General features: G+C 39.5%; 1 protein-coding gene across 5 annotated transcripts in view; it reads left to right on the top strand.

The window, feature by feature from the left end:
- Window positions 1-27849, top strand: part of LOC131688707 (neuroligin-1-like) — a 757193-nt gene that overhangs the window by 673162 nt on the left and 56182 nt on the right. For all 5 annotated transcript variants that reach the window (XM_058973158.1, XM_058973159.1, XM_058973160.1 and 2 more), the window contains 3 exons: window positions 15069-15285; window positions 15417-15601; window positions 15739-15959. In XM_058973158.1, coding sequence (XP_058829141.1) covers window positions 15069-15285; window positions 15417-15601; window positions 15739-15959 — 623 coding nt within the window. The remainder of the gene's footprint in view (window positions 1-15068; window positions 15286-15416; window positions 15602-15738; window positions 15960-27849) is intronic.

The following is a 27849-nucleotide window of genomic DNA, read 5'->3' as shown; positions in this document are numbered from 1 at the left end:
TCAACAGCGATTGGAATTCGTTAGATCCAAGAAGCTGTGTCTCAATTGTCATATCTAACAAGTGGTATTTGATTTAACAGTGTTCAGAAAAAAAAGTCAAAATTTTTGCCGGTCTAATGGTCATATTCAATTGAGTGAGCGACTACCGATACTGCAGAATTCGGCACTTGGGTGGATTGTCTCGGGCGCTTGCGTGATACCAGATCACGATCACACAGATCCGCGATCCTTTTTTTTCGAGCAGTACTGTACGCCTCAAAGAACTTCTTCGTAAGTTTTGGGAACTGGAAACAGTTCTGGACTCGAAGGGATGATCGCCCACCGATCGAATTTGTGAAGAACATTTTGTTGCTAATACTTCGCGGACTCCTGAAGGGCGTTGTATGGTGAAACTATCGAAACGCGAAGATTTGTTTGTACTGCCAGGCGACAACAAATACCAGGCCACTACACGATTTCTCTCATTGGAACGATCATTGCAACAAGATCAAGAAAGAATGGCCATTAGAGTGATAGGAAAAAATGATCCCTATCGGCCCACCCCTGAGTCGATTTCTAGTCCCACAAGGAGTACTTGTTCCAAATTTTAAGCGAATCGGACAAGTCTAGCTACCGGACCAACGTGCCTGAAGTTTGTATGAGATTTTTCGACGATTTACATGGAGAAAACCCACTAACTCGCATTTTTGCCGCTAGATGGCACTGTATGTATCGTATTATCACTGTAAGGGACAATAAGAAAGACAATTTAATTGTCTACAACTTTGTCAAAGACTGCTAGTCAATCCAGCTTTGTAAAATGAAGTTATTAAACTTTTAACGAAGTGATGTCTGAGTCAGTTTTCTATGGGGCCTAGCAGTGCATGGTTGTGTATCAGTGCTCGATTCCCACGAACTATACTTTTTTGTGAAATAACCGTTAGATTTGGCTCAGTACTATGTTCAAAAGAGTTGTAGTAAATAATACGAGTCATGGTTAGAAACGCATAGAGGGCGCCAACATTAACTTTTAAACGGAAAGAGATAGATATAAGGTGTCTTCCACAAAGTTGTAGAGCAGGTATTTTTCAATAATTCTTCCGAACATTTGGATACTCTATCTCTCTTCTATGAAAAGTTAGTGTTGGCGCCCTCTATGTGGTCACAGTTGGAACTAAAAATTTTCAACTAAAACATGACTAAAACATTATTTACTACAATTCTTCGGAACATACTAATGAGCTAATTCTAACGGTTACTTCACAAAAATGTATAGTTCGTGGGAATCGAGTACTGATACACAACCAAGCACAACTAGGCCCCATAGAAAACTGACTCAGACATCACTTCGTTAAAAGTTTAATAACTTCTTTTAACAAAGCCGGATTAACAAACAGTCTTCGACAAAGTTGTAGACAATTAAATTATCTTTCTTATTTTTACTTACAGTGATAATACGTTGGATATAGTTCCATCTAGCGGCAAAAATGCGAGTTAGTGGGATTTCTCCATGTAAATTGCCGAAGAATCCCATATAAACGTCAGGAGCGTTGGTCCGGTAGCTAGACTTGTCCGATTTGCTTCAAATTTGGTGTAAGTACTCCTGGTGGCACTAGTAATCGAATCAGGGGTGGGCCGATTGAGTTTTCAAAAATTCATTGTGTTTCTGGCCATGTACAAAGATTTCATGGATCAGTATATATCTTTGGGCCACATGTGTGATGTAAGAACTGAAGAACTTGAGGTTCGTCCACAGTTTATATACTACAAAGTTGAGAATAGTATTCGATGCGTCTTGTAAATCACATTCCGGATTGACGCTAAACGATACATTGCTACCAGGGCCCACTATCCGTGATACTCTAGTGGCGCGGGTGCAACTATTTCGCAATTACAGATACGTTGTTTCGGCAAACATCGAAAAAATGTTTAGACAGGTGCTGGAACATTCATCCCATCAACTGTTATAACGCATCCTTTGGCGATATGATCCTCGAGACTCCCTGAAATTATACCAGGTTGCAGACGGTTATCTACGGGTTAAACAATTCCCCCTTCCTAGCTACACGTGTCCTGTTACAGCTGGCTGAGGACGAGAAAATGAAATTTCCAGTGGCTGCTCGTATAGCTAAGATAGATTTCTACGTTGATAATCTTCTCACCAAGGCAAACGACACGCTAGAGCTTCAAAAGATTGGTATATGATTGGTCTACTCAACGCCAGCGGATTTCCTCTTCGACAATGGACGTCAATTTCTCAAGAAGTTTTGAATATAGTTCCAGAAAATCTTCGCGAAACCCGCACACTGTTGGAATTAATTATTCTATTACCGTTCTCGGATTACGTTGGGAGCCAGCCGCAGATACGCTTTCATTCAAACCACCGAAGTGGAAAGTGGACTGTGCTGTCACAGATGAGCAGTCTTTTCGACCCCCTTGGGCTAGTAGGCCCAAGCCTAGCTCGTGCCAAAATTATAATACAGACTCTGTGGAAACATCAACTCGATTGGGATTGCCTCGGATTCAGGTGATTCGCATTTCTAATGCCAAATGATCCTGACTCCTGCGGTAGCGGACAAAGGGTTAAGTCGCCAGTAAACTCTTAGCTAGCTCATATGATCCTTTTCCACGCTTTTCTAAACTTTCTTCTTTCAACCCAAAGTCTGCTTTCTTGCTCTCCCTTGAGTACTATGGCTCTTAATATTGAAAAATATGCTTCACTTGCCAGTCCCTTGCTAATTGAATATCGTTAAAAATCATTAATCATTTGCTTCATTTCATAGCCACTTCCGTCAAGTACTGTATTTTAAATATCAAAGAACGGTTTTTAAATGCTTCTTACTGCACTCTACGAAATATTTTTGTTCAATAGTAGCTAATATTAAATCTAATATCTGAGCAATATTTCAAAGTACAAGACCTTACTTTCCGTATGGGTTGAAAACTCGTTATCGATTTCTCAGTACGTGAAGCTTGTAATCTTTTCCATAAAGCCCTCATAAAATTAATCCATGACCTGCCGAAACATCCCCTTCAATTTAAACGGAGTCCCACAGTTTGACAAGCTTCAGAAAGTATTCATATTTTTACACATTTTTCTAAACTGCTCCCTATTTCATCTCCCGGGGTGCATCACGACTGACACAGAACCACTCATCACTTCCGTTCTAGAGCAACCAGTGCTGAACCTCCCACTGGTTAGGATAGTACTTCTCATAAAACTGGCAGACATCAGCATTTTTCCCCCGTTCTAAGCAAATCTTATGCCACAAAGCCCGGAGCAGTACAAGACGACGCAAGCGTACGAACACGGGTGAAGGAAGCAACCGGGAACCGGTTGGACTGGTGTGGTAAAAGCGCTGTTAAGTCAGCAAGAGATGTTAGATGTCGAAAATCCCTTTTAACGCCCGCAAACCAACCGGCGAACCAAGCAAACGACTGGCATCCGAGAGCATACCAACCCTGAGCAAGCCAGCCAGAATCGCGGAGGGCAAATAGTTTTGAATTAAGCACCACTTGCTCATCTTAGCAAACTGCCCCGCAGCACACTCGCGCCCCATCAAGAAGCGGGTGGCGAGACCCGTCAAGACATTTCTTGCCCCGTGAGTTCGGGAAAAGAGCACTGTTTGAAAGAGTAAGCTGGAACCTCGCTGAACGGTGGAAAGAACTTTTCCTGCTACGTTGCACTACTGGTTCGCTGGTGGTGATGGTCCGATGGTTCGTTCCCTGGAGTGTGGATGGGGATAAAAATTCTATATCCGAAATATTTCACAACGCAATGAGATTTTATATTTGAGACCCTCAGTCAGTACGGTACAGTCGAGTTGGCTCCCCGGAATGGATTTTATTTCGGGTGCGCTGCCGGCGAATCCACATGACCGTTTTTCTTCGAATGCAAACCGGAACTCGGCGAAAATGTAGCGCAGAGTTGGTGCTGGTTGATTTTTTTTTTCGTCGAAACATTTTATGGGATGTCGTTCCGGGGAGTTTATTGCGGGTGATAGTGCCCTGGGTTGGAGTTAATAAGCTGTGAATGCTTTTTTTTTGGAGAATGGATGGATGCGACCGTGGAACTGAATTAACTCGGGGAAATGGGACTTGACGGTTTTTTCACTTTTGAACGGAATTAGTTATCTTTTGCCCGGAAGCTTCGAACGGAGCCAATATGCAATGAAACTGATGAGTTGTGCAGAATTGATAAAAATGTTTTACAGCTGCATCAAAAGGCTATTTTTTGATATACTAAATCAATTTGGATAATTTGAATCTTTTGATTCGAAAACTTGCAATCAATGGGATCATAATTCAAAATAATTTGTTTTAATGACCAATGATACTAGTTTTGGACCCAAAGTCTGCTTCACTTAAAATTCGGACATTATTTTGTAGCAGCGCTTCTAGTAGCGGACTTGGAATGTTTTGAAAAGATTTGTTCGGAAAATATACATGTTTCAGTTTCTCGATACGCTATTTTGTTAGATGGAATATAAGAGAAGAAAATTGATCGTGCGCCTACGTCGAAAACCCGACACTAGACGTCCAACATAGAGCCATTTCTGCAACGGACTGAGTCTCTTTGCTTTATAATTGTTCAATACCTTTTGATCGGACGGAATATTCGGCAGTTCGGTGGATCGGTATTTTGGTGGTCGAAACCCATCTTTCTGTCACGGTACCGGTAAGGCAGTAGCGTGGTCTTCTGGTGCCCTTGGCGGAGAATCAGCTTTGCGCCTCTTTTATGCTTTCTTTGGTTTCCTTTTCCAGTTACACTTTCAAATGACATTCTTATCGTGACTTAATTCATGACTTATTCTCACTAAGTTGATAAAGCAGATCAAAATTTCAGCGTTTTCCTAAAACTTGCGTCCTTAGCGCAGATCAGGTGATTGGATAAGTGAATACAAGAGAGGTTGTACAACTTTTTGCTGACTCAACACATGAGCAAGACTTTCACTTTGATAGGACAAAGCTAGTTCGTGAATTTAAAGAACAAGACTTGAGAGCGACGCCTCTTGCACATTCTCACCGATGGAAAATTGAAAAGCTGTCGGAAAATTTTTAACCAGTTTTTATTCAATTTCGAAGTATGTTTTACTCGGAAAAAAATCGATAGCTTGTGGAAAATTGAAATTTCATAGCTTATTTCGGACAAAGCCATTAATATAAAACCCTAACAAAGCACTAAACTATTGTGAAATTTTAAATTTAAGTTCGATGCAGAGCATTTTCTCAGAAGACTTTGTGACACCAGCTGATGCTAGGTGTTTATAGGCGACGGAAGAAGCTTTTTTTGGGTAACTCTACGTGCAGATCGGTTTCCTGAGCAGACAAGTCATTGGGGAAGTCAATCCGCCTCTGTCATACAAAAATCCGAGGAATTTATATGTTGCTTCATTAATTGTAATACAAAATACCGAAAACTCGATTTCGGAAATTTTTGTTAGTCGCTCGTTCGCGCTTGACTGTCGCGCATTGCGTTCGTATACTCCGACATTTCATAAAAAATCGTACATATTGAACTCAGTCGAATCACACTCGATAATCCTAAGAATTCTAAAGGTTTCGAAAAAACTTACGCAGATATTTTCAGCCGTAACAGATATCTCCGACGTTCGCCGAGATAAGCTCAGAATGATGTTATTTTGACTAAAGTAATCTACTGACATTACTGGCGACAAGTATTTTATGTAGGACTACCGCGTCTATATGCCTGCTCACAAAGTTAAGATCAACGGTGGGGTCATCGATTCGAGTTTGTCATGGATTGATCTACTGAAACACGGGGATTGACTGTTGGAAGCACCCCTGCTTCATTGAACGATGATTTTAAACGGGAATCACACAGGATGCTTCATCAAACTAGTATCTGGTGATATTTGGTGGGTTGTGTTCAAAAAGGTGGTTATAACGATAAGGTTAACAAATGGGGAGAGTAGCAATAAACCCGGTGTGGCAAGTGTGTGAGGACACCTGTTGTTGCTCCTAAAAAGCATAGGCTGATGAGATTCCTTGTAAAAGCTAATATTTTTCTCTTCAGAGGAAGCGGTGACAAAATACCTTTGGTCTTAGAAGTTTGAGTTCAATGAGTTTTCACGACTTCTAGGAACACCAAAAATCTGAAATGGTTTAAGATTCAACTTAGTGCAGAACCGGCAACTCTGTGTTATTGAGGAATTACTTGCCAATCCGAGGAGACTTCAAGTCTCACGGTACGGCATGGGGTTATCTTTTAGATAATGACCGATGTTGCATATTCCACGATCTTTGTCACAGCTTCAAGGAGGTGGTCAATTTTACTACCCTCTAATGCGACGTGTCCCACTTATGTTGCTATGAAACTAAAAAAATAAACGGTATAACTTGCAACGATTTTCGCTTTAAAATTGCATCCTTATTCTGACTTATTTAATAAATATTTAATAAAGCAGATCAAGATTTAAGCGTCCTTGGCGGGGGCTTGGGTACCGGTACCGGCTGATGCGACAGCTTACTAAATAATGCCTAAACTTCACTGGACCGTTGTAAGCCTTAATAATGCCATGTTTATTTCTCCAGACACTCTTGCTTATACAGCTTCGAGTCCATCGCTTTGTTGGTGGTGAAATGCATGATTTTGAGTGTGCAGTGTCAAATTCCTTGCCAGATCATCAGTTTACATGCGGGGTTTATTGGCGAGAAAAAACATGAGTTTTCTCGGGACATCGCTCCGTGTTTTGACCATAGCAAGCTTTTGTCCGGGAATCTGCCTGAAATCCATCTTGACTTAGATTTTCTCGTCTCGTCCATAGGAAGGCATTGTCCGTGCTTCGTCAGAACATGGCCGTACAATGGAGTGGCTCGCGGTTGTATGGGAAAACTTCAAAATGATTTAAACTAGCGGGCACAGCACTTTTTGAGTTCCTTTTGTGGTCTCAAATGCCTGTGCAAAATTTGGTAGCGGTTGGTTGCTTCCCGGGTTTGCGCATTGCGTTCAAAGTTTGCATGGGATTTTATATGGGGAAATCAATAATTTTGCATTTTAATTAGTAAAGATCCCTATTTCACTGATAATGAAAAACCAGCTACATAAAACTATAGTTCAAACCTTGGTTAACAACTTTGCCGAAGACCGTAACTAGCTACGAGTTTTCAAAAAATAGTTATAACGATTTTAAAACTTATGGTAAAATCCAAATGCAGAAATTGATTAGTTTTTCCAACACTGCCGGTGCACCACCCACATCGACATTAAAAACTTAGATGAATGAGAATATATTCATCGCAGAGACTGGGTATCTTTGAATGAAATGTTCAGAATGAATTGCTGAATAAAATAGACGTAGTCAAAAAATGAAAAGAAGCGGGGGGGGGGGTGCTTGTGTACTCCCCAGTCCCTTTTTAGATTGTTTTGTATAAGACAAAGAATCATTACGTCCTTGTAAAAGTTAACGACTGAACTTTCTTAATATTTTGATAGACCCAAATATGAATCATACTACAATCTTTGTTGTGGGAAAAAACATTTACAATATTTAGGATTTACACCTACAAATTTATGTTATTTTTGCTTAATGCAAAAACTAACTCAGGTCTGGAAATCGCGTTGAGTTCTAACCTGAAGTATATTGCTGGTCCACCAAGATCACCTCTGTTTTGCGTGAACCTAACTCAATTTCATCAAAAAACGCTTATTTGAAATAACTATTCTGGATTCGTTCCTAGATTCTTAAATGAAAACTTCAATAAAAACAATTCCGAGACTTCAAGGAATCTATGGATATGCATTTTTTTAAATTCTGACTCTGAACGGCTAAGAAATAGGGTTTTAAAATATATAAAACTTATAAACCGTTGTACCATTTTAAATGACATAACAATAGAGCCCTTTAATAGTAGCACTCAAACACGTAAGATTAATTTTTAATTCGACGGTACAAACCTGCGTTGAAGATGTGCTCCTTATGTTTTACTAAACTATCTTAAAAGGGAACTGGGGAGTACACAAGCCTCCCCCTCCCTCTTCTTTTTATTTTCTGACTACGTCTGTGTTATTCAGCAATTCATTCTGAACATTTCATTCAAAGGTACCAAGTCTCTGCGATGAATATATTCTCATTTGTTCAAGTTTAAAGTATCGGTGTCGTGGTGTACTGACAGTGTTGGAAGAAATAATTAATGTCTGCATTTGGATTGAACCATAAGTTTTAAAATCGTTATAACTATGTTTTGAAAACCCGTAGCTAGTTTCCGGTTTCGACAAAGTTGTTAACCAAAGTTTGAATTGTCGTTTTATAAACCTGGTTTTTCATATTGAGTGAAATAGCGATCTTTATTAACGTAAATGCAAAATAATTGATTTCCCCATATAAAATCCCATACAAACTTTAAACGCAATGCGCAAACCCGGGAAGCAACCGACCGCTCCCAAACTTGTCACAGGCATTTGGGACCACAAAAAGAACTCAAAAAGTGCTGTGCTGAAAAATGTCATTTTCGAGCCGCTCTACCGTACAACTGCCAGGCGTAAATTCAGGCCACCAAATTCTGCTTCTTTGTCCTATTCGGTTGCTTGCTGGCATGAAATGAGCGGTAATTTGCGGCGGATACGCCGGATGGTACGATGTATACTTTTGTTCCGAAAGCTATTTGGTAAAAGACAAATTTTCATTCTATTTAACGGAATAGCCGTAATAGAAAAATACTTGAACTAATTTGTTACGAATATAATCAGTTTGTCTTAAATTGAGTACCTACTCTTTGATTATTTTTGTAATTAAAATATTTGTATCCTTAATATTCAGCGGATGTTTCCTTCTTTTTAACATGAGCTGTTTTTTTTTTTAAACTTTAAACTTAAAATTGTGAAATACTATCCATATTATAAGTAGGGATCGATAATTTCAGTTTTGCGAGTGAGAAGGATACAGAGAAATAAAAAAAATATTGACGGATGATATGTATACATTCTGGGATTATAAGCATACTGTTGTAAAGAGTTTTTTTTATTTCAGGGTGATTTATTAACCCTCCAGACGTCGCGCAAATGGCTTACTGGACGAGCAACAGCAGCTGCTCTAAGACGATTAGATTTTCACAGCAGTGTGCCCTCAGTGCACTAGCGCGACTGCCTGAAGGTTCAGACATTCTTCGCTTCTTCAAATTACCCACGAAAATATACATATAGCATTGAAATGTATTTAGTTTCCTGGATTTCTCGCCTACAAACAAATTACAGGTCGGACTCCGGGAAAAATAATTCGATTATCCAGGTTTTTCGAATAAAAACTGGTTTGATTACTGTGCTAATCCGATCAATGCATTCAATAGAATTTATTTTCAGAGTATGGGCGGTCTAAGGTGAATCTTCCTCCCAAATTTTGGTATTACACAAAAATGTGCATTGGGTCATTCCGCGCAATGTGACCAAAAAATCAAAACTTCAAATTGACCCTCACGGATTGAAAACAATTTAAAAAAAATTGTTTATTTAGAAATATTATATAACAACTCAAATTATTGTGTCGATTGAACTACATCTACAGTAGCTTCTTTAAGTAAAATAAACTTTTGGAGAGCAGAGAGTTAAAAAATGGAACAAATATTGGTTAAAGTGAAAAATGTACAGAAATCAGTCTAAGACATAACAATAACAAAAATAGAAAGGCTTGTCTAAGCTTAAAACAGTGGAAAATCGGAATCTTCAAAACATTGAAATAATTGAAAATTTTAAAAACGAGCAAAATAAAAAATAGCAAAACCAACGGAAGATGAAAACATGATTAGTAGAAAAATAGCGTAACAAGAACGAAAACATTGAAAGAAATAAAAACATGAAACTGGAAAAAATGCTAAAATTTAAAGACCGGAATAATAATGAACAATAAAAAACAAAGGCAAACGCTGGAAAAAAAACACAAAAACAAAGATGGATATGAAATCAAGTGATATAAATAAAACAATAATCTAAAATAATGTAAATGTTGAGGAGCGGCCATAACGTAGTTTATAAATCGATGGCCTTGTGCGCTTAACTGGGTTAAATACGATTTCTGCATATATGAACAGAGATTTTTTTAAATAGATCTTTCTAATTCAAAAAAGAGGCGTGTTACCATATGGCTAAAAACCCTCTAATCGAAACAAAACATTGTTCAAAATTAAGAGGCTGGATATTTTTGAACTGTTAAATTAAATTAAAAATTAGATAAATGTGATAGTGGAAATGAATAAAATAAGAAAAATTAATATAAGGAAATAAAAAATAGAATATGAAACATAAAATATGAACAAAACGAGCAACTTCAAAAATAAATAGAATGCGTGAGAAAAATGCAAAAAAGGAGAACGTATATAAATAAATATGGCAAATTAGAATAAAACAGCAACGAAATATGGAGAATTTTAGACAAATGCAATATATGAAAAATTGAAGATAATTCAAAATAGTGTAATTGGGAAAACATGATAATAAAGGAAATGGGGAAAATGGAAAAAATAGTAACAAAATGGGAGCGAATTTTAAAAAAGGGAAAAATCCAAATAATTGGGAAAATATAAAAACTTATAGAATGGAAAGTTAAATAAGTTCTTAGACGAAAGAAAAAAACTCAACAAAACAAAAGATAAAACCAAGACGGAACATAAAGAAATGGACAAATTCAAATTACTGAATATTTTAGTGGGTAAATCAATTTCCTCCTACACATAGAGTTAGAGGTTTTTCCAACCATAAAAAGGAGAGAATGACCCTAAGGTTACCATCTTTATAATAAAAAAACCTGTTTTAATCCACCTAGCGGTGCAATTGTGCCTTTCTCATTTCTCTAAACTATGGCACGGAGGCTTTTTATGTTCAACATAATTGTGGAAATGTCCATTACATTCATAGTACACTTTGCACTTATACACAATGGCATGCCAGCCACGAACTTGATGAGCTACGTGTCGACGGTGAAACACTTGAAACAAAAAAAATATCATACTCCATTAGCCTAATCAGCATTAGATCAATGTTATCTCATTGTTAACTCATTTTGTCATGCGGGGGTGGGTATGTGAAGAGGGCGAAAATCCCATGAACGAACGACTCCCCAGCTTAAATTGGTATGCTTTGTGATATAGTGGTGGTTTAAAGATGATGGGGTTGAAAGGGAGGGGTATGAGGGCTGGATGGGGTGGTGGCCTGAGGGCTGATTTAAGGAGTTTTTTAAAGGAGGAGAGTGAAACGTAGAGGGGGGGTGTAACCCCTCTCTGTAAACCATCAACTACGCCCCTGTTAAAATCCAGAAGCCTTATGCCGGGATTAGGTTGACGTTTTTCAGAGTGATTGCATAACCTTTCTATATGAGAAAGGCAAAAATGTGCCAAAATCCAAAAAAGTGAATCGTCGTCAAATTTTTTTTCGAGTTTGCATCAAATCTCGACGTTTCATGCACCTTGAACACATTTAGCATCAAAAATAAAAATTCTATTTTTAATTTTTCCTATAGTTTATATGAGAAATTTCTGTGTGGCCGCACTCTGAAACCCGTAATTCCGGAACCAGAATTCCGATCGATCCAAAATTCAATAGCAGCCGATGGGAAGGTTGCACCTTTCATTTGAGATGAAGTTTGGGCAAATCGTTCCAGCCATCTCTGAGGAAAATGAGTGACATTATTTGACACATACGCACATACATACACACACACATACACACTCACATACACACACACATACACACACATACATACATACACACACACATACAGACTTTTTCCGATCTCGACGAACTGAGTCGAATGGGATATGACACTCGGCCCTCCGGGCCGGGATTAGGTTGACGTTTTTCAGAGTGATTGCATAACCTTTCTATATGAGAAAGGCAAAAAGAAAAAATAAGAAATGTTAAAAACGGTTAAGTGAACAAGAAATGAAAAAAATCCAAAGTAACGTAAGAGTAGGTAAACAAATTAAAATAATTCGTAAGAAAAGAAATAAAACGAAATGAAAGTAAACAAACGAAACGGCGGAGAAACAGGTAAAAAATCTGAAATTTATTTGCAAAACAAAAATTGCGATAGAGCAAAAAAAATGGAACGAATTATTAAAAATAAGATGCAATATGCATGCAAAAAGGGAAAATATATAGAAAAGTAGAAAATATAAAAAGATATAATTGAAATAAATGAAACCAATAGGCAAATGAAAAAAAATGTGGAATATAAAAAATATGAAGCAGTAAAATCCAAGGAATAAAAACAAAACAAATGATAAAAAATTTATCGCTGCGAAAAATGAAAAACGGTGGGATAATGTATTAAGAAAGCCAAATAAAAATTGTGGAAACAAACTGAAATTTTAGTAGAGAGAAAGTCAAAAATGAAACAAGGAACAGCAGAAAAAATAAAAAAAATATAATAAAAGATTTGTAAGAAAAGTAAAATATGAAAATGGAAGATACAAAAAAAGTAGAAAACAGACTAAAAGTTGGGAGAATTGAACAAAATTAGAAACATAGAAATCAAAATAAATGAAAAACTAAACGAGTGTCAAAAAGGGGTTACGGTTGAGTTGTTAGACATGCTGGTTCCAAAATTAGAAAATTTGTGATGTTCTTGTACTTTTGGAATATACATATTACAAGATTGTTGCCGCTTTGGAACATGAAATCGTTAAATTCAGGAAGCAAAAATTATAATGAATAAAATAGTCGGACCCAGGATTACTAAAACCATGGGGGTAATTCGAACCCCCTCGATTTCTCAGAAAATCGTAAGACTTTCCGACTGTCGTACATAGTTGTGGAACCGATATTCTACAACATTAATTTTGATAGCTAAATATAATTCATTTTTTAAGGAGACGTGTTTCATTTTTTTGTCATCCTCAAAACAAACATCATTATTATGGTAAAACCGTGATTAGAGCAACAAATAAACGTGAAAAAATAACAGATAAGTAGTCTAGAAAACTCGAGGCTCCTATTTTGAAGAATGATTTCTGGTTGTGTGAAATCACAGGTATTTTCAAGAAGCTCACCACTTTTGTGCGAAATGAGCGTACGGGACTATTCGGACCCCCTATTCCATCAACTACCGTTCAGCGGCTTGCGGCTACGCAGACGATTACACACGACACAACAAAGAAAATACATGATATGTCAATCCGCTGCTGTGATTAACCAGATTAAGTTTTTATGTAACTCAATTGATTTTTATTGCTTCTTAAGTGGTTTCTCTAACAAATTTTTCGCAGGTAAACACAAATCAATTGCAACAAAAAAAATATTGACGGTCTGAATTACCCCATAGGGAGATCCGAATTATTCTACATTATAAAAAGATGGAGAAACATGGAGTTTTGCAAATCGACACCTATCGCTGCTTTGCACTGGTGCACATGAACTTTTATGGCTCCAAAATGTAGCTGAGGTTTCAGACTAACAATTAGGACCTAGGTCCCCTTAAGATTATTTTGTTTGCTAAAAAAGACGACAGTGTGGAAAGTAAAAGATATATTTCGTACTTTTCATATCTTAAACCAATACTTCATACGATTCATCCAGTGGATAATTTGAAAACTGCAATACACAGCACATGGTAAAATTATAACCGGTTGATGGCCTACATCTACACCAATGATGTCATGTTGACAGAAGTTTGCAGCTTCCAACGGTTTTTGAATTCAGCACAAACATCACAGGTTTTTTTTCCGAACCACCATAATTTGAATTTTTGAAGATTATTCGATTTGAAATAACATGTCCGAAGTGTAGTCACGGCACTTCAGTTGTGTCACAGACTTTGAGCTTCTCTTGCCTTCAACAGAAAGCTACGGATCATCAATCAATGTTTGTGAGTATGAAAGGTGTGAATTTTGGAAACAAATGGTAGCACGGGTGACAACATGAAATCATTTTTATAAAGCCTGCCTAAAGACAGTTTTGGGAGCTAGAGGGTTAACACCAATCAAAACTAGTTCTCCGTTTTAATCTGTTAAATAACCAACGCACACTGAGGAAAACTATGGAAAAATGTATTGAAACCAAGTAAATCTAATGCTTAGTGAAGAAGTTGAACCAAATAAAATTATTATAGATTGGAAAAAGTCTAAGGTTTCAAACGGGGTCTATTTCATCTTGTCACGAATAGTTATACCTAGTGTTACTGGCTGGCAGATGGCCAGCCTTTGAAAAGCCCCTAGTCCCTGGTCAAGCCACGGGGACCGTCTGGGGTGGACTCTCGCGGTCTCTTCTCTGTCTAGCAATAAAAAAATAAATATTGACCTAGGGCTGCTCCTAGTACCTCCAAACCAACAGCTAGTACAATAATCAGAAAAGTATAACTGAAGTAAATAAGAACACCCGGCGCTGCATCAGCGATGACGACATGGGCGAATACAATAAAGAAGAAAATGGTAGTCATTATAGAGTAGAATCGAACAAAAAAAATATCAATTTAAAGTTAAATGAAAATAAAATGGAATATTTCTCATAAGGTATGCTTGAGTCCAACATGGTGTAGACATTAAATAGCCAATATATAGAACAAGCGCATTTTTATGCATAAAGTCCCGATTTTTTGCAGAACCGAAAAAATGAAAAAGATGTTTTAAAACCTTTGGTAGAAATAAAAATGTGGCAACAATAATCATTAAAAATCCAAAATTGCTCTCCATTTCCTGTTCGCGAGGGATAAACCGAAAATGGTTTTCACATAAAAATAAATGGGCACACTTTAAAAAACAACGGGAAGGCAAAGCATGGATCATTGCAAGTCACGTATGCACGTGACTCCACTAACGTAGACCGGGGTACCAGGATGCAGCAGCAGCAGCAGAAAGCATTCTCCCCGAGAAATGGGTCAACATTGGTCCTTCGATGCTGTACCAGACTGTTGGCTATATAACGAACGTTGGTGGGATTGGGGCAGCAGCTGCCAGGCAGACATTAGTATTTAAGCAAGCAAACCGTACGGAACGTATACACATATTCATGTTTAAATTTGCATGAAATTAAAAGTTGGGATGCATTTTTTTTGGGGTTTGCAATTGAATCAAGCCGTTGAGTAGTCTTCGGTCATTACCGAGCATAATGCGAGGTCTTATCTCTTTTTTGTCTTCCTCATCAGGCTCTGTCCGGGCCGAGTCATTTAGTCGGCCACGAATGTATGGCAACGGAATTATTAACGATGCTCAGGAATCGAGGCTCGAGTCGTTTGGAACGGAGTGCACCCCGGATCCGACGATGGGCGAGGTGCTGCAGGAGGGAAGTCCTGACGGTGGGCTGCTCAGCGAGGAAGAAGAAGAGGAGCTGCTGGAGAAACTGGCGAACCGGCATTACTACAGGTAGGTGGGGGAGTTGTCCGATTCGGTACCTAAACGGAGCACGTCACATTGACATTATTGTACTGATAAAACTAATCTCTTGGTGTCATTGTTAAACACAAACGTAACGATAAATCTATTCCACTTCACAGCTACACTGCCGCTCTGGGAGTGACAGTCGGAGTAGGCTGTCTTCTGTTGCTGCTAAATATGCTCATCTTTGCCGGAATCTACTATCAACGTGATCGCTCTCGTCGGCGGAAGTCCCAGACGAGTAGTGGTTCCGGTTCCGGAAGTGGATCTCGCAACAATGGAAGCCCCAGTCCGGACGAGGCAGGTTAGTAGGCTATGACAGTTTATTCCGAAATTCAAGCTCAATGAAACCCCGGAAGATTTATCGCCAGGTCTAATAAATTCTCCAGAAACTGATACACTTGACGTGCGCTGTGGGTGTTTGCTTTGTTCTCCCTTTAGATATTCCATTGACGACAATACCGAGCCCGTCTCCGAGCAAAGCCAAACGAAGCCATGAACCACCTCCTAGCTATGCAACGCTTCCGAAACGGAATTCGGGCAACAATCATCAGCATCACCTCCATCAGCAGCAGCAGCAGCAGACGCCGCCGGGCACAAAGGATACCAACTTGATGACAGCTACCCTGGGACGGACCGGAAGTTTCTCGCACAAACAACAGGTGAGTTGATGTGACAATTCAAACATCATTTATCTTTACACTAGAATCGGTGAGTTTCGGTTTAATAACGGAAAGCGTCTTAGAGCTGACATTTTCAATTCGGATCGCTTCCGGAGCCACCCTAAAACCTCACGTCAAAAGCACATACCACATTCTGTTTGCGAGGGTACAAAACCAACCAAAACAAATCATCCAATGAAAAAGTACCAGATTTGCAATCCGACGTTCAGTGAGCCGAGATTGCCGCGTCGACCACCAGATTCACGTTAGCTTGGACAGGGAAAAAAAACCCCGGTGCTACATAGGACATGAAACATTGCGATGATTTATATCCTCGGATGCAACACGTCCTGCCTGATGCGCCCAGCATCGCATCGAGATTGGTTTCCATGCATCGCGTGAATGTCCTCAAAATGTCCGCAAAATTATACGCACGGAATCGTATATGACGATATTGGACGTTATTCGAATGGTGCGGGGGGTAAACAATATGACAAGTGTCACTTTGGCATTGTTTTTTCAGCAAATGCCTTCCTGCGCCTGCGGTGAGATACATATGCTGTAGTGGTTGGAAATAATTGAAATCATTTGAATTGAATTTAAAAAAAAGCTATGAGACAGAAATAACGTTTGGCTGTCATCTGGTTTTAGGATATTTAAAATATTCCAAACGCGTGTTATTGTACACTACGGAGAAGTTGTTTGGATTTAAATAATTCTCTAGCACTCGAGTTTTTCGTACTTCCATTGATTCGTAGCCAAAAATCATTTACAAGCTTAAAATAATCACAGTCGTGCGCAAGGGAGAGCTTAGTTGAGGAAAATGTTTTGCTAACAATAACTTTGAATACCACTTAAAATGTCAAATTACTGCCAGACAAAAATGTAAATTTTTTCATTGGATATGACATTCATTTAGTTCGAAATGCTTTTAACAATCACTTTTTTTATATTTAAAATAAGAAAATTTAAACTTTAGTGTCACTCGCTTCTTTCTTCGAAGAAAAAAATCCGTTAAGAAAAATCATTAACCCCATGTGCGGGGTTGGGGATTGAACTCAGGTGAGCTGCGTGCAAGGCAATCAATTAACTAACTAAGCTAACCGACTACGAACAAAAAAATTCTTAATTGTCCACCAAGATGTAATAAATTCAAACAATTCATTTTCTAATGATTATTAATATATTTTTGAAAGTAGTGCATGAGAAAACACTTTGACTTTGATTCGTGGTAAGATGATACGATAAGAAGATACAGGGGAACTTGGGAAGACTTGACCAGGTTTTCAGTTAAAACTACGCAAATGTCTAAAAACGTTTTCAATTTTTCAAAATTCATTTAAACATAATGCGCAGCAGTATTGTGCGTATTCATGATTTTTTGCTGAATTTTTGGTTTACCTTTTCCAAAGTTATAAAAGTTTTTCAGAGATGAGTTTTTTTGGTCAAGTCTACCCACCGCGGGGAGACATGACCAAGGCCTGGGGAGACTTGATCAAGAGAATTTTGTAAGATCAAAACAATAAATTAAGAAATAAACCAAGCTGTCTGCCTTTTTTTACATAATTTCGAGATCCTTAAGTACCAGTAAAAAATATAAAAGGGAACTATTACTAAAAGATATAGACTGCTGTTTGAGGTGGGATTTTTGTGACGTGTTTAACATTAAAAGTATGTACCACAGCATAGTGAATATCAGAAAATTTCGAATTTTCTTAATTTCGAAATCTTTCTTCAGCTTATTCCCACTTGGTCAAGTCTCCCCATAAAATCTTGGTCAAGTCTCCCCCACATTAGTTATTGCGTAAAATGTCGTACAAATGTTAGTAATAACTATTCCAATGCTCCGATTTATGTAAAACCAGTCCACCACTTCATAAGGAATAAGATTATATATGAGTAATTAAAAAGTAATTATTAGTCGAGTAGATATGTCCATACAAAGTTTGATAAAAAAATACATCATTTAAAACAAATTTATTAATTACGGAATATTTTCTATAAGGAAAGTATTTTTCATTCCAAACTTTTAAAATTATCTTAAGGGGTCGAAACAAGTATAAAAATATTTTTGAAAAAAAAAATTTAAGAACCTAATAGAACACGCCATAGCAAATAAGAGAATTTTGCACTTGGTCAAGTCTCCCCATGTTCCCCTACTATATTTTCGTCGCCCATATTAAATTGTGTATGTATTTTCCTGCGTCATTCATCGTTCGCTAGTCGTATGAGAAGCACGTTGATACGCGGAAAGGCAGTCTACATTTTCGTCGACCATATATTGTTTCTCATGTTCATGATGATCGGAAATTGTACCTTGTCGTGATTTGTCTCTTCATCATTCCCTGATGGGAAGGATCGAGGAAGTGGTATGGTTAGGGATAAGGAAAATAACGACACAGAGAACATAGACAATACGAAATTTTTCTTCGCTCTCAAGGAAATGAAAGGCGCTTCTCGATGAGCGGATATATCCACACCCTCGAGGTTATATTGAGGTAACAGAACAACAACTCCCCCGAAAAAGGGCATTGTCATTCAATTACGACTTAAACCAAGGAGCTTTTATTCTCAGGTGATACGATCCTCGAAATCACCGATCAGCCATGTTGGTTCTAAAAACGACAGCTAACAACATTCATTACAACATCCCCATGCATGTTTGCTTGGATTTCAGTACGTCAACAAAGTGGTTCGCTGTCATTTTTCCCCGCAGCTTGTTGTACGCTTACCTCACTCCTTACCTAGTTACTGCCAAAGACGAATCACCTTTGAACTCTAAGCACCTTGGCTTAAACTATAACTCTTTCCCACAGTAGGTTTGAAACAATAGCATATCTTTGAGCTTCAGCTCTCTGTACATAGGTTCATCTATGAAAGGAGACTAAAAATCCGGATACGTAATGGTATTACTGCAAAGTAGTTAGATATCCAGTGATATGAGGTTCCGCATTCGGATTCACAAAGATCACACGAATAATACTCAGCACGCTGAATAGCTGCCATGTGATAGCAATTTCTTTGACATCTTCGGACCCCCATACGATAGAAAAGCTTTTGTTTGAACGCAAGCTTTTTGCCTCTTCATAAATGGTGCGGCTACCTTTGGGAATGAATTTTACAGTTATTTCCCGTTCGCTAGGGTAATTTGGGGAGAGATGCCGCACATTTCTAAAAATCGATCCTGCATCAAAGTAAGCCATTAAATATTTGATGAAATCCTACTGTAAAATGGTTTTTGTCATGGAAAAAAAATCATCAATTTTCCATAAATATTTAAAAAAAAAGGTCATTGTGGGCAGGTGCGGGTGAGACGCTGCACCGTGGTCACAAGTTGAAAAATAGTGAACAAAAGTTTTTTTTAGCTCTCCTTGATGCTTTAGTGATCAAGTGTCTTCAGCTGAGTTCTATGCAGTTTTATTACACCTACAAATCGGCTAGCACCAGTGGCGTAGTAAGAAAATTTTTCGGGGGGGGATATGAAATTTTTTTTGTTTATATATGAAAAAATGTTCAAAAACATTCTGAGCAGGAAAAAAATGTTCAAAAACCAACAACTCAGGGAACGGGTTTGGGTAGTCAAGGTAGGAAAGCTAGCTGTTGGTATAGAATAAATGCTCTTCCCCTACGAGGACAATCTGGGCGGTAAACTTCAGACTGTCTAATTTACTGAGCCCTTCAGTTCCCTTGTGCCATTCAGTACCACTTCCTCGTTGAGCTTCCGACTGGTTCGCGAACTACTCGGTCTAGTCCCCGACGATAGATCTAGCCTACTCCGACGAAAAGTTCCCCGGCGAGAGAAGTTCGAGCCAACCAGCCAGGTGCTATGGTCAGTTCGGCGATTCCGGTAGAGTGGGGCATCCGGTTTGCTGGTGGTGTATCGTAGCGGTCTACGCGGTCTCGTTCCCGGCGGTGAATCTGACTGTAAGCTAAAGGAGAGGTCCCAGACGAAAGAAGTTCTCCCGATACCGATTCTTATTTGGTTTCAGTACTACAACTTCTTGAGCCCTTTGGCTCCGTAACCGGTGCTATTTAGCACCGCAACTCCTTTAAGCCATTTAGTTCTCTTCTTGGGCCATTTAACACTACTTCCTTGATGGTCCATTCAGTCCTCGACTTGTTCGCGAACAATTCGGTCTAGTCCCCGACGATGGACCTGGCTTACTCCAACAGAATTCCCCGGCGAGAGAAGTTCTCCCGAGATCAAGCCAATCAGCTAGGTGCCGAGGTCAGTTCGGCGATTCTGGTGAAGCTGGGTATCCGGTGCACTGGTGCGCCGATGACCCGCGACTAGTGGTGTCTCATTGATGTCTAATCCGTCTAGTCCCCAGCGGTGAATCTAGCTTACGCTAACGGAAAGTTCCCTGGCGAAAAAAGTTTTCCCAATATCGATTCTGGGGAGCCGTGGTCTGTCCGGCGAATTCGCATGGAGCGTGACGTCCGGTTCGCTGGCGTTTCGACGGCTCATACTCGCTGCTCTGTTGCGGTCTACTCGACTAGTCCTCGGCGGTGGATCTAGCTTATACCTTCGGAGAGTTCCCTGGCGGTGATTGCTCTCCCGAAATCGTTGTTCGATGTCTATTCCGCTGTAAGACGGTCATGCCATCATCGGTTCTCAACCTTTTTCGTACCACGGACCCCTTAGATATAACACTGGATCCTGCGGACCCCCACAGATAAACATCAATTTTGTATGCTATCAATATGTTATTTTCAATTTGTTAGGAAACAAGATTTGAAATTTCAATATGCGCTCGGAAAATATATTTTTCTTCGCGGACTCCCAGCAATGACTTCGCGGCCTCCTGGGGCCCGCGGACCCCAGGTTGAGAATCAAAGATCTACATCATATCTCTGTTTACTGCGTTCCACGTCTCTACGTCGATTGTCATTCTGTAGGCTACATTATCCGGGTTGATGTCCGGTTCTCCCATTTTAAGTAGCACGTCACTTCAAACCTCGGACATTCAAAGACTCTCCTCGGACATTCAAATACTTGAAATCCCGGACACTCAAAGACGCTCTAGGCACAGTGTTGACGTTGCGTACCCACACCGATGAAGATACTCCTAAAGCAGCCGTGGCTCGGTAGAAGCTGTTTCAGGTTGAAGGTCATCTCTCCGTGCATTCTATTGACCCACGTCGACAGGTTTGGATGAGCCAGTAGGTCCACTTTCCTTTCTCCGTATTATCCCATTCCTGCTGCTACGTCATCATCGAATCGATTCTCATCATATTCCTCACGTTTCTGACATTTCATTGATTGTAGCACTTGATATCCTCCGTCAGGGTAATGCAGATGGGGATCATCTCGGCATCACGGCATACTGCCTCCGGTACGCAATCGCAACTCGTACGACCAGTAGTCGAAGCGTCCTGTTCAGCTTTTCGCGGTTTCACTTGGATTTCAGCGCCGCACCCCAAGCAGTATCGATGACTAAACACTAGATAAAGACCCGACATTTCGCATGTGTAACCAACGTGGTTGTTTAAGCTCAATCAGTCGTCGATTATCACTCCCAATTGCTTCAGTGCACGCTTCGATGCAATCACATGCCCTTCGATGGTGATCTGTATCCGCTGAACCCCTTTGCAGTTGCTGTCCAACAACAACGTCTTTGCTATTTGCAGCTTGACCCGTTCATCCAGCTCTCGATCGCATCTATTGTCTCCGTCACCGACAGCTCCATTTCTTCAAGTGTCTCACCATTATTGACACATCGTCCACGAAACCAACGATTTTCACTTTCCTGGGCAGCCGCAGTGTAAAGACCCCACACTGATAGAATATATTCGTAAATCTCTAGGAATTAATTTCGTACAAACAACTTCCATAAAATATACAAGATTTTCGTACATATGATGAATCGTTCGTAGTTCTATCGAAACACTTGTTTTTTATTACGAGTTTATCGTGAAAACCACGAAATGACTTTCGTTAGCTTATTACGAAACAGCTTCATTCAGCAAACGAGTCGTTCGCTGTTATATACGAATATCTTTATAATATTTACGAGCACCATTTGTCAAACCGTCCACGTCAAAGGAGCAATATGGAGCCATTGTTGCTGTTCGTCAGATAATTGTTGTTGTCTGACTATTTAGTAGTCGTATCCGTGTCCGCCGGTTGCAAGAAGATTTCCTGAGCCTCTTTCGCTTCCAGTTGATTCAGAATCTGGAGCAGTACAGAATCAGTTGAGCCGTCGCGAACTGCTCGTTGATTTTGTATGAATAATTTTGAGTTTTTCTCTGCCAGAGCGATATCGGTGTTGTCAAACATCGATCCTAAAAGATCGAATGCGACCAACGAATTCGTTTGTATAATACATAAACGTTTATTAAAATAAACGAAACTTTCGTTCATCAAGCGGCCATTTCCTTGAATCACAATAAAATCGAATTGGCCAGATCGATTTTTTTAAATAAAAAAAAACATCGATCTTAAAAGATCGACTGAAAACAATAAGAGGCCAATAAATACGAAAACTTTTCTAAAATAAACGAAAAGATTTCGTGCGACGAAATCGTTCGTAATATACACAAACGTTTATTAAAATAAACAAAACATTCCATTTCATTCACGAAAAATAATGTCGTTATCAACGATATCATTCGTGCAGTGTACATTAAATGTGTAAAATTTACGAAAGCTTTCGTTCACCATACGGCCATTCTCGTTCATGAAATGAACGAAAATTACTATTTACAATGCACGAAAATACTTCGTTGCAGAAAACGACGAATGAATTCGTGCATTGCATGATTTATTTTATTCACGAATTTATGTTATCAGTGCATCTTACATCCCATTCCAAAGTGTTTGACAGAGAATGGAGCCCTGAGTAACGCCCGCTGCGACTCGCATTGCCTTCTGCCCTTTTGTTCGTCTGGTACAGCAGTGCTCTACTCTGGAAGTAGCTCTTCAGGATCTGGGTCATTCTTTTATGCCACGCTGCGGCATTGGTCTATTCGAGGCTGGATGGCCCGGTGACTTCCCTGACTTTGGCAGCAACATCAGTTTCTGTACCTTCCTCATTTCGGGGATTACTATCGTCTAAAGACTTCAGCAGTAGCATCCTGAACATGTCCGGATATGCCAGGATCGCAGCTTTCAGCGCCGCTGTTGGTATTCCATCCGGACCGGGGGTTTTCTTTGATTCGTCACATCGTCACATCGACGCGTCTTTGAGCTCGTCGTTAGTCACTTGCCACTCGACTGTGTTACCTCCTTCTTCTTCGCCATACGGCGTCGGTGACCAGGTAGTTGAATCGTGATTCGGGAAGAGACCCTCAACGATTATGTTTAGCTTAACCGGGCATATTTCAGCTGGTGTCGACGGACCCTCGTCTTCGTCATGACGACTCAGTACGCGTCCCCCAGGGACTGGCGTTTATTTCTCAGCACAGCTACTTATGGCAATTGGCTTGCTAAGCTTGATCTCCTGTTTTAAAGAGTCCCTACCTTCTAGATACGTCGCTTGCGCTCCTCTCTCACTCTCCGATCTTGCGCTCTGAGCCCGCCTTCTGGATCTAAGACAAGCAGCGTATAGCATACTGAGTTACTCATTTAACCAGTAAGCTGCACGCCGTCTACTACATGGCCCTAGTTTTCGTGACATTGTAACGTCACAAGCCGTCACAATCCTTCTTGTTAGCCGTCAGCCGTATCAACGTACTTGATTCCGTTGTTCGCCGAAGTAACTCAACAAAGAGGTTTTCGTTAAAGGCTATCGTCTTCCACTTTAGCTTGCCGCCCGTCCTTCTTCGTGCTGCAGCAGGGTTCCATTGGCCGATGCGGTAGCGAATCGCCTGGTGGCCTCTATGGGGATACTTCTCTCACACTCACCAGTCCATGTTCGCCGTCAGTCAAGGAGTACAGAATGTGGCGAAATTTCTCTCGGTACCGATATCCGTTTCGTGAACCATTAAGCTCCCAGCTCCTCGCTTCGCCGCGATCTACTCGTTATAGTCCTCGGCGGTTGAGCTAGCCTCCACAACGTGCCGACAGGTAGGTGTCGAGTCTGCAGTCAATTTCCACTACAAGAAAATTTTTTTACAAGATAACTTTTGCAAATGAAACTTTGAGAATTTCATTTAAAATATTAGGCATATTTTTGTTTAACATATTCAATTTTTTCAAATTTCCCCAAGATATTTCGGGGGGGGGGGGGGTTTCGTCCCCAAAACCCCCCCCCCCCCGCTACTACGCCACTGGCTAGCACCTTAATTTTTCTGAAGGGGGGTTCCGGTTACATTTCCGGAAATATTTTTTATACAACATTTTAAAAATATTTTTCTTTTGCAACCTTGTGTAAAGGTTAAGTTAGAGTACTTAATTAAGGGTACTATTTACTTATATGCTTGTACGAGCTATACATATATCTATGTGTTGGTAGGGGTTCTTTAAAAGCAGTTTTTGGTTGTTTCTCCCAACAATAAATTTATATAACATAGGTTTGTTCTTGAATGAATTATTTTGAAAAAGAATTAATTCGTTGAAATTTTCGTTTCTATCCCAATATTGACATCACTACAAATCAATTCGTTCACGAATATTAGTGTCTGAAACTTTAAAGAATAAACCGAAGTAACTAGTACTTAGATACATATTGCCCGTTTAAATATATAGATAAATAGACTCATAATCCTATATGTCACTGTCTTAGGTCCGTTAGTTTGTGGATATACCTTATTAAGTACCTATACCTGACGCAAATGATCATTTAATGACATTCTGAAGTGAAAAAATACATTTTAGCTACATATCCTTCTCCATCGAGTGCGGCATCTCACCCGCTATTTTGATGCGGCATCTCTCCCAATTGTATGGGAGAGATGCCGCACGACGACGTTTTCCTCTGAAATTATGGATGACCGTGCTTATGACCAGAATGCCTTCTAAAAGCTCCCAGATATTCAACCGATACATGATTTACCAAAAAAATCGAACAATTTAAAAAAAACCAAATTTTAATGTGGTACTGAAAAACTTTCGGCACTCCGTGATGCAACTGGACGTACATTAATAAAATTTTCATGAGTTAATAATAAGGATTATTTTACATCTCCAGTGTTGTAATTCTTCGAAAGACAAACTCATAATATCCTATTACCGCATAAAAGTGACCCCATATACGAGATATAGAAAGTGCGGCATCTCTCCTGAAGCGGCATATCTCCCGAAATTACCCTATCCTGTTGCAAGACTACAAGTAAGAATGGGACTTATACGAAGCAAAACTTTCAATCGCCCATTTGATCGATTCGGTTGTCACAATTCTATGAGCAAATGCCCAAGGGTCAGAATAGCATAGCATAGCATAGCATGAACACCTGCACAAATCGTAGGATGGAGTTGCAGAATTGAGCATATCCATTGTCATATCAGACTTCGCCACAATCTACAATGACGTAGACCCGCTCAACTCCACACACCTGGCCACGTCCTTACAAGCGTTTTTATTTCATAATAGTCCTATCACCTACATAAGGAAAACGCTGGGAACCAAAACAGTTTCCATAGATGACGGAGATTACAAAAGGGCGAAAAAATGTGATCTGGAGATTATATAAATATGTTACCAATACTTACTATTCTGATGCTGGTTTGGGTGGCATTATGATGAGTATAAATAATATGATGAATATAAAGAATATGATAATAAAATATTATTTTGATGTCGACTGGCATGTACCAATTCATAAGGATGAAACCTTACAAAGCATACCGAAATAAATAGTGTAGTGAGTATCCGAGTTCAACACGACACAACTAATCCACATTTTTTAACAGTACAAATCAGTAACCCTGCAGATAAGCAAAATCGGAAAGCTCTCACCCGATTGACGTCGGAATTATTCCCTCGGTAAACTTCGCTTTTCGGTTGACACAGCTTCTCTGCAAACTATAACCTTCATCTTCTGGCCATTGTTAATGTGAACCTTTGATATCATTTTATTTTCTTCTGCCAACAACTTTGCGTTTCAATTTTTTTACGATGAGATTCGCACTGGACTTTGTTTTAAAAAACACGTGGTGCATAAAAGCTACAGTTTCAAGTTCACTTTCACAATAACTGAACAAAAAAAAAATGCAAATGCCCAAGGGTCAGAATAACCTGAAAAGATCTCAGGGCCAGCTGTCAGTGGCGACGCCGTATAGCCTGGAACGTGTGTGTGTCAAAACGACAGTACTACATCTTCGTCAGACGGAAAATAACTTACTTAATCTACTAGTCTCGTTGAGACATTTTTGCAGAAGCTTCTCCAACCACTTCACTCAGACGATCGAAAAGCATTTCTGTATGCTTCGCGGGCCAACTTAAATTTCTCCGACCCGTTCCTGCATTTGCTCTTCTACATAACTTTTTGAATCTACTAATAAGTTCGGTATTCCATCAAGGTATTCCTCTAGAAGCACGCATAAGTCCAAGCGGATATACCTCTTGGTATGCTGCTACTATGAGTGAGTTTGTTTTATCCGCGATCTCATCCGAGTCATTTGGGTACCCATGAAATCTAGTCGCCAAGCCCTCTTCATAGAGGTTCCATATAGGGTTCACAGTACCGACCCTTTTTGGTGAGAACCGGTACTACGGTACTGAAGCCCTCAGTACCGGTAGTACCGGTAAAGTACCGGTATTCGAATATTATTTTTTTTAAATTCGAAAAAAGCTTCAAACTGAAATTAAATGCTCAAACTGATGATCTTATTCTCAGATGATTGATTTGTGCTGATCAAAAAACATGTTTATTGTTTTTAATTGCTTCGGAATGGCAAGACTCAAATCACAGAAGATATTTTTCGTATAGGGCACCTTCTTTTATTTCGAAATCTAGGCCACTTTGAAATCAATAACTGCTAAGTGGTGTGACTTTCGTCGACTTGAACAGATGGTAAATGTATGAAACCCTATTAACAACAGTAAATCAAAGCGAGAATGGCAGTAAATTTGAGCAGGTTAATCGCATTTCCTTTCTTGCTTTTCTGAAAATTGGTTTCGACCTTTATGTCGTTTGCCTACTATTCTCTAATACATATCAAGGCTCCTTGCTTTCCTGTAAACTATGGAGTTTTTCTGAATTTTCCGATCATCAATAATTACAAATCGCCCCAATTGAAGCAGTTCACCAAGTCTAAAACTATTAGCTACTAAATCGCTGTTCGTTTTTGCCTTTCTCATAAAAAGAAAGGCTATGCAATCACTGTAAAAATCGACTTTTTAACCGAGGCCCGGAGGGCCGAGTGTCACACACCATTCGATTCAGTTCGTCGAGATCGGCAAATGTCTGTGTGGGTGTATGTATGTATGTGTGTATGTGTGTGTGTCATTTAAACTCACACAATTTTCTCAGAGATGGCTGAACCGATTTTCGCAAACTTAGTTTCATCTGAAAGGTATAACGCTCCCATAAGCTGCTATTGAATTTTTAGTTGATCCGACTTCCGGTTCCGGAGTTACGGGTTGAAGAGTGCGGTCACACAGCAAATTCCCATATAAACTGGTACCACCATGATGTTAAAATGATGTAAAACATATTAAAATTGATGTAACATTACTCTAGTTTGCGGGTTTGGATCACTAATGATCAAATAAAGCAGCTTTGACCACATTGGCCACCTATGACGGTTCATGACGCCCCCGGGGAACCCGCCAAGTTCCTAAGCTAATATCACACCCATTCCCCAACGAATTCTCTACCGATTTTTACAAACTTGATTTCAAATGAAAGATACAGTAATACCATTGACTGCTGCTGAATTTTATTCGGTTCTGACTCTTGCTTCCGGAGTTACAGGGCTGTTAGTAAGGATACACTGGAATTTCCCATATAAATCGGTACAATCGTAATACCTCAGAGGCTAAAACTATTGAAATGGTCACCGAAT

The sequence above is a fragment of the Topomyia yanbarensis genome, chromosome 3 (assembly GCF_030247195.1).
Source record: "Topomyia yanbarensis strain Yona2022 chromosome 3, ASM3024719v1, whole genome shotgun sequence".
Lineage (NCBI taxonomy): Eukaryota > Metazoa > Arthropoda > Insecta > Diptera > Culicidae > Topomyia > Topomyia yanbarensis.
Note: the sequence above shows the minus strand (reverse complement) of the source record. Positions and strands in the feature narration are given on the sequence as shown.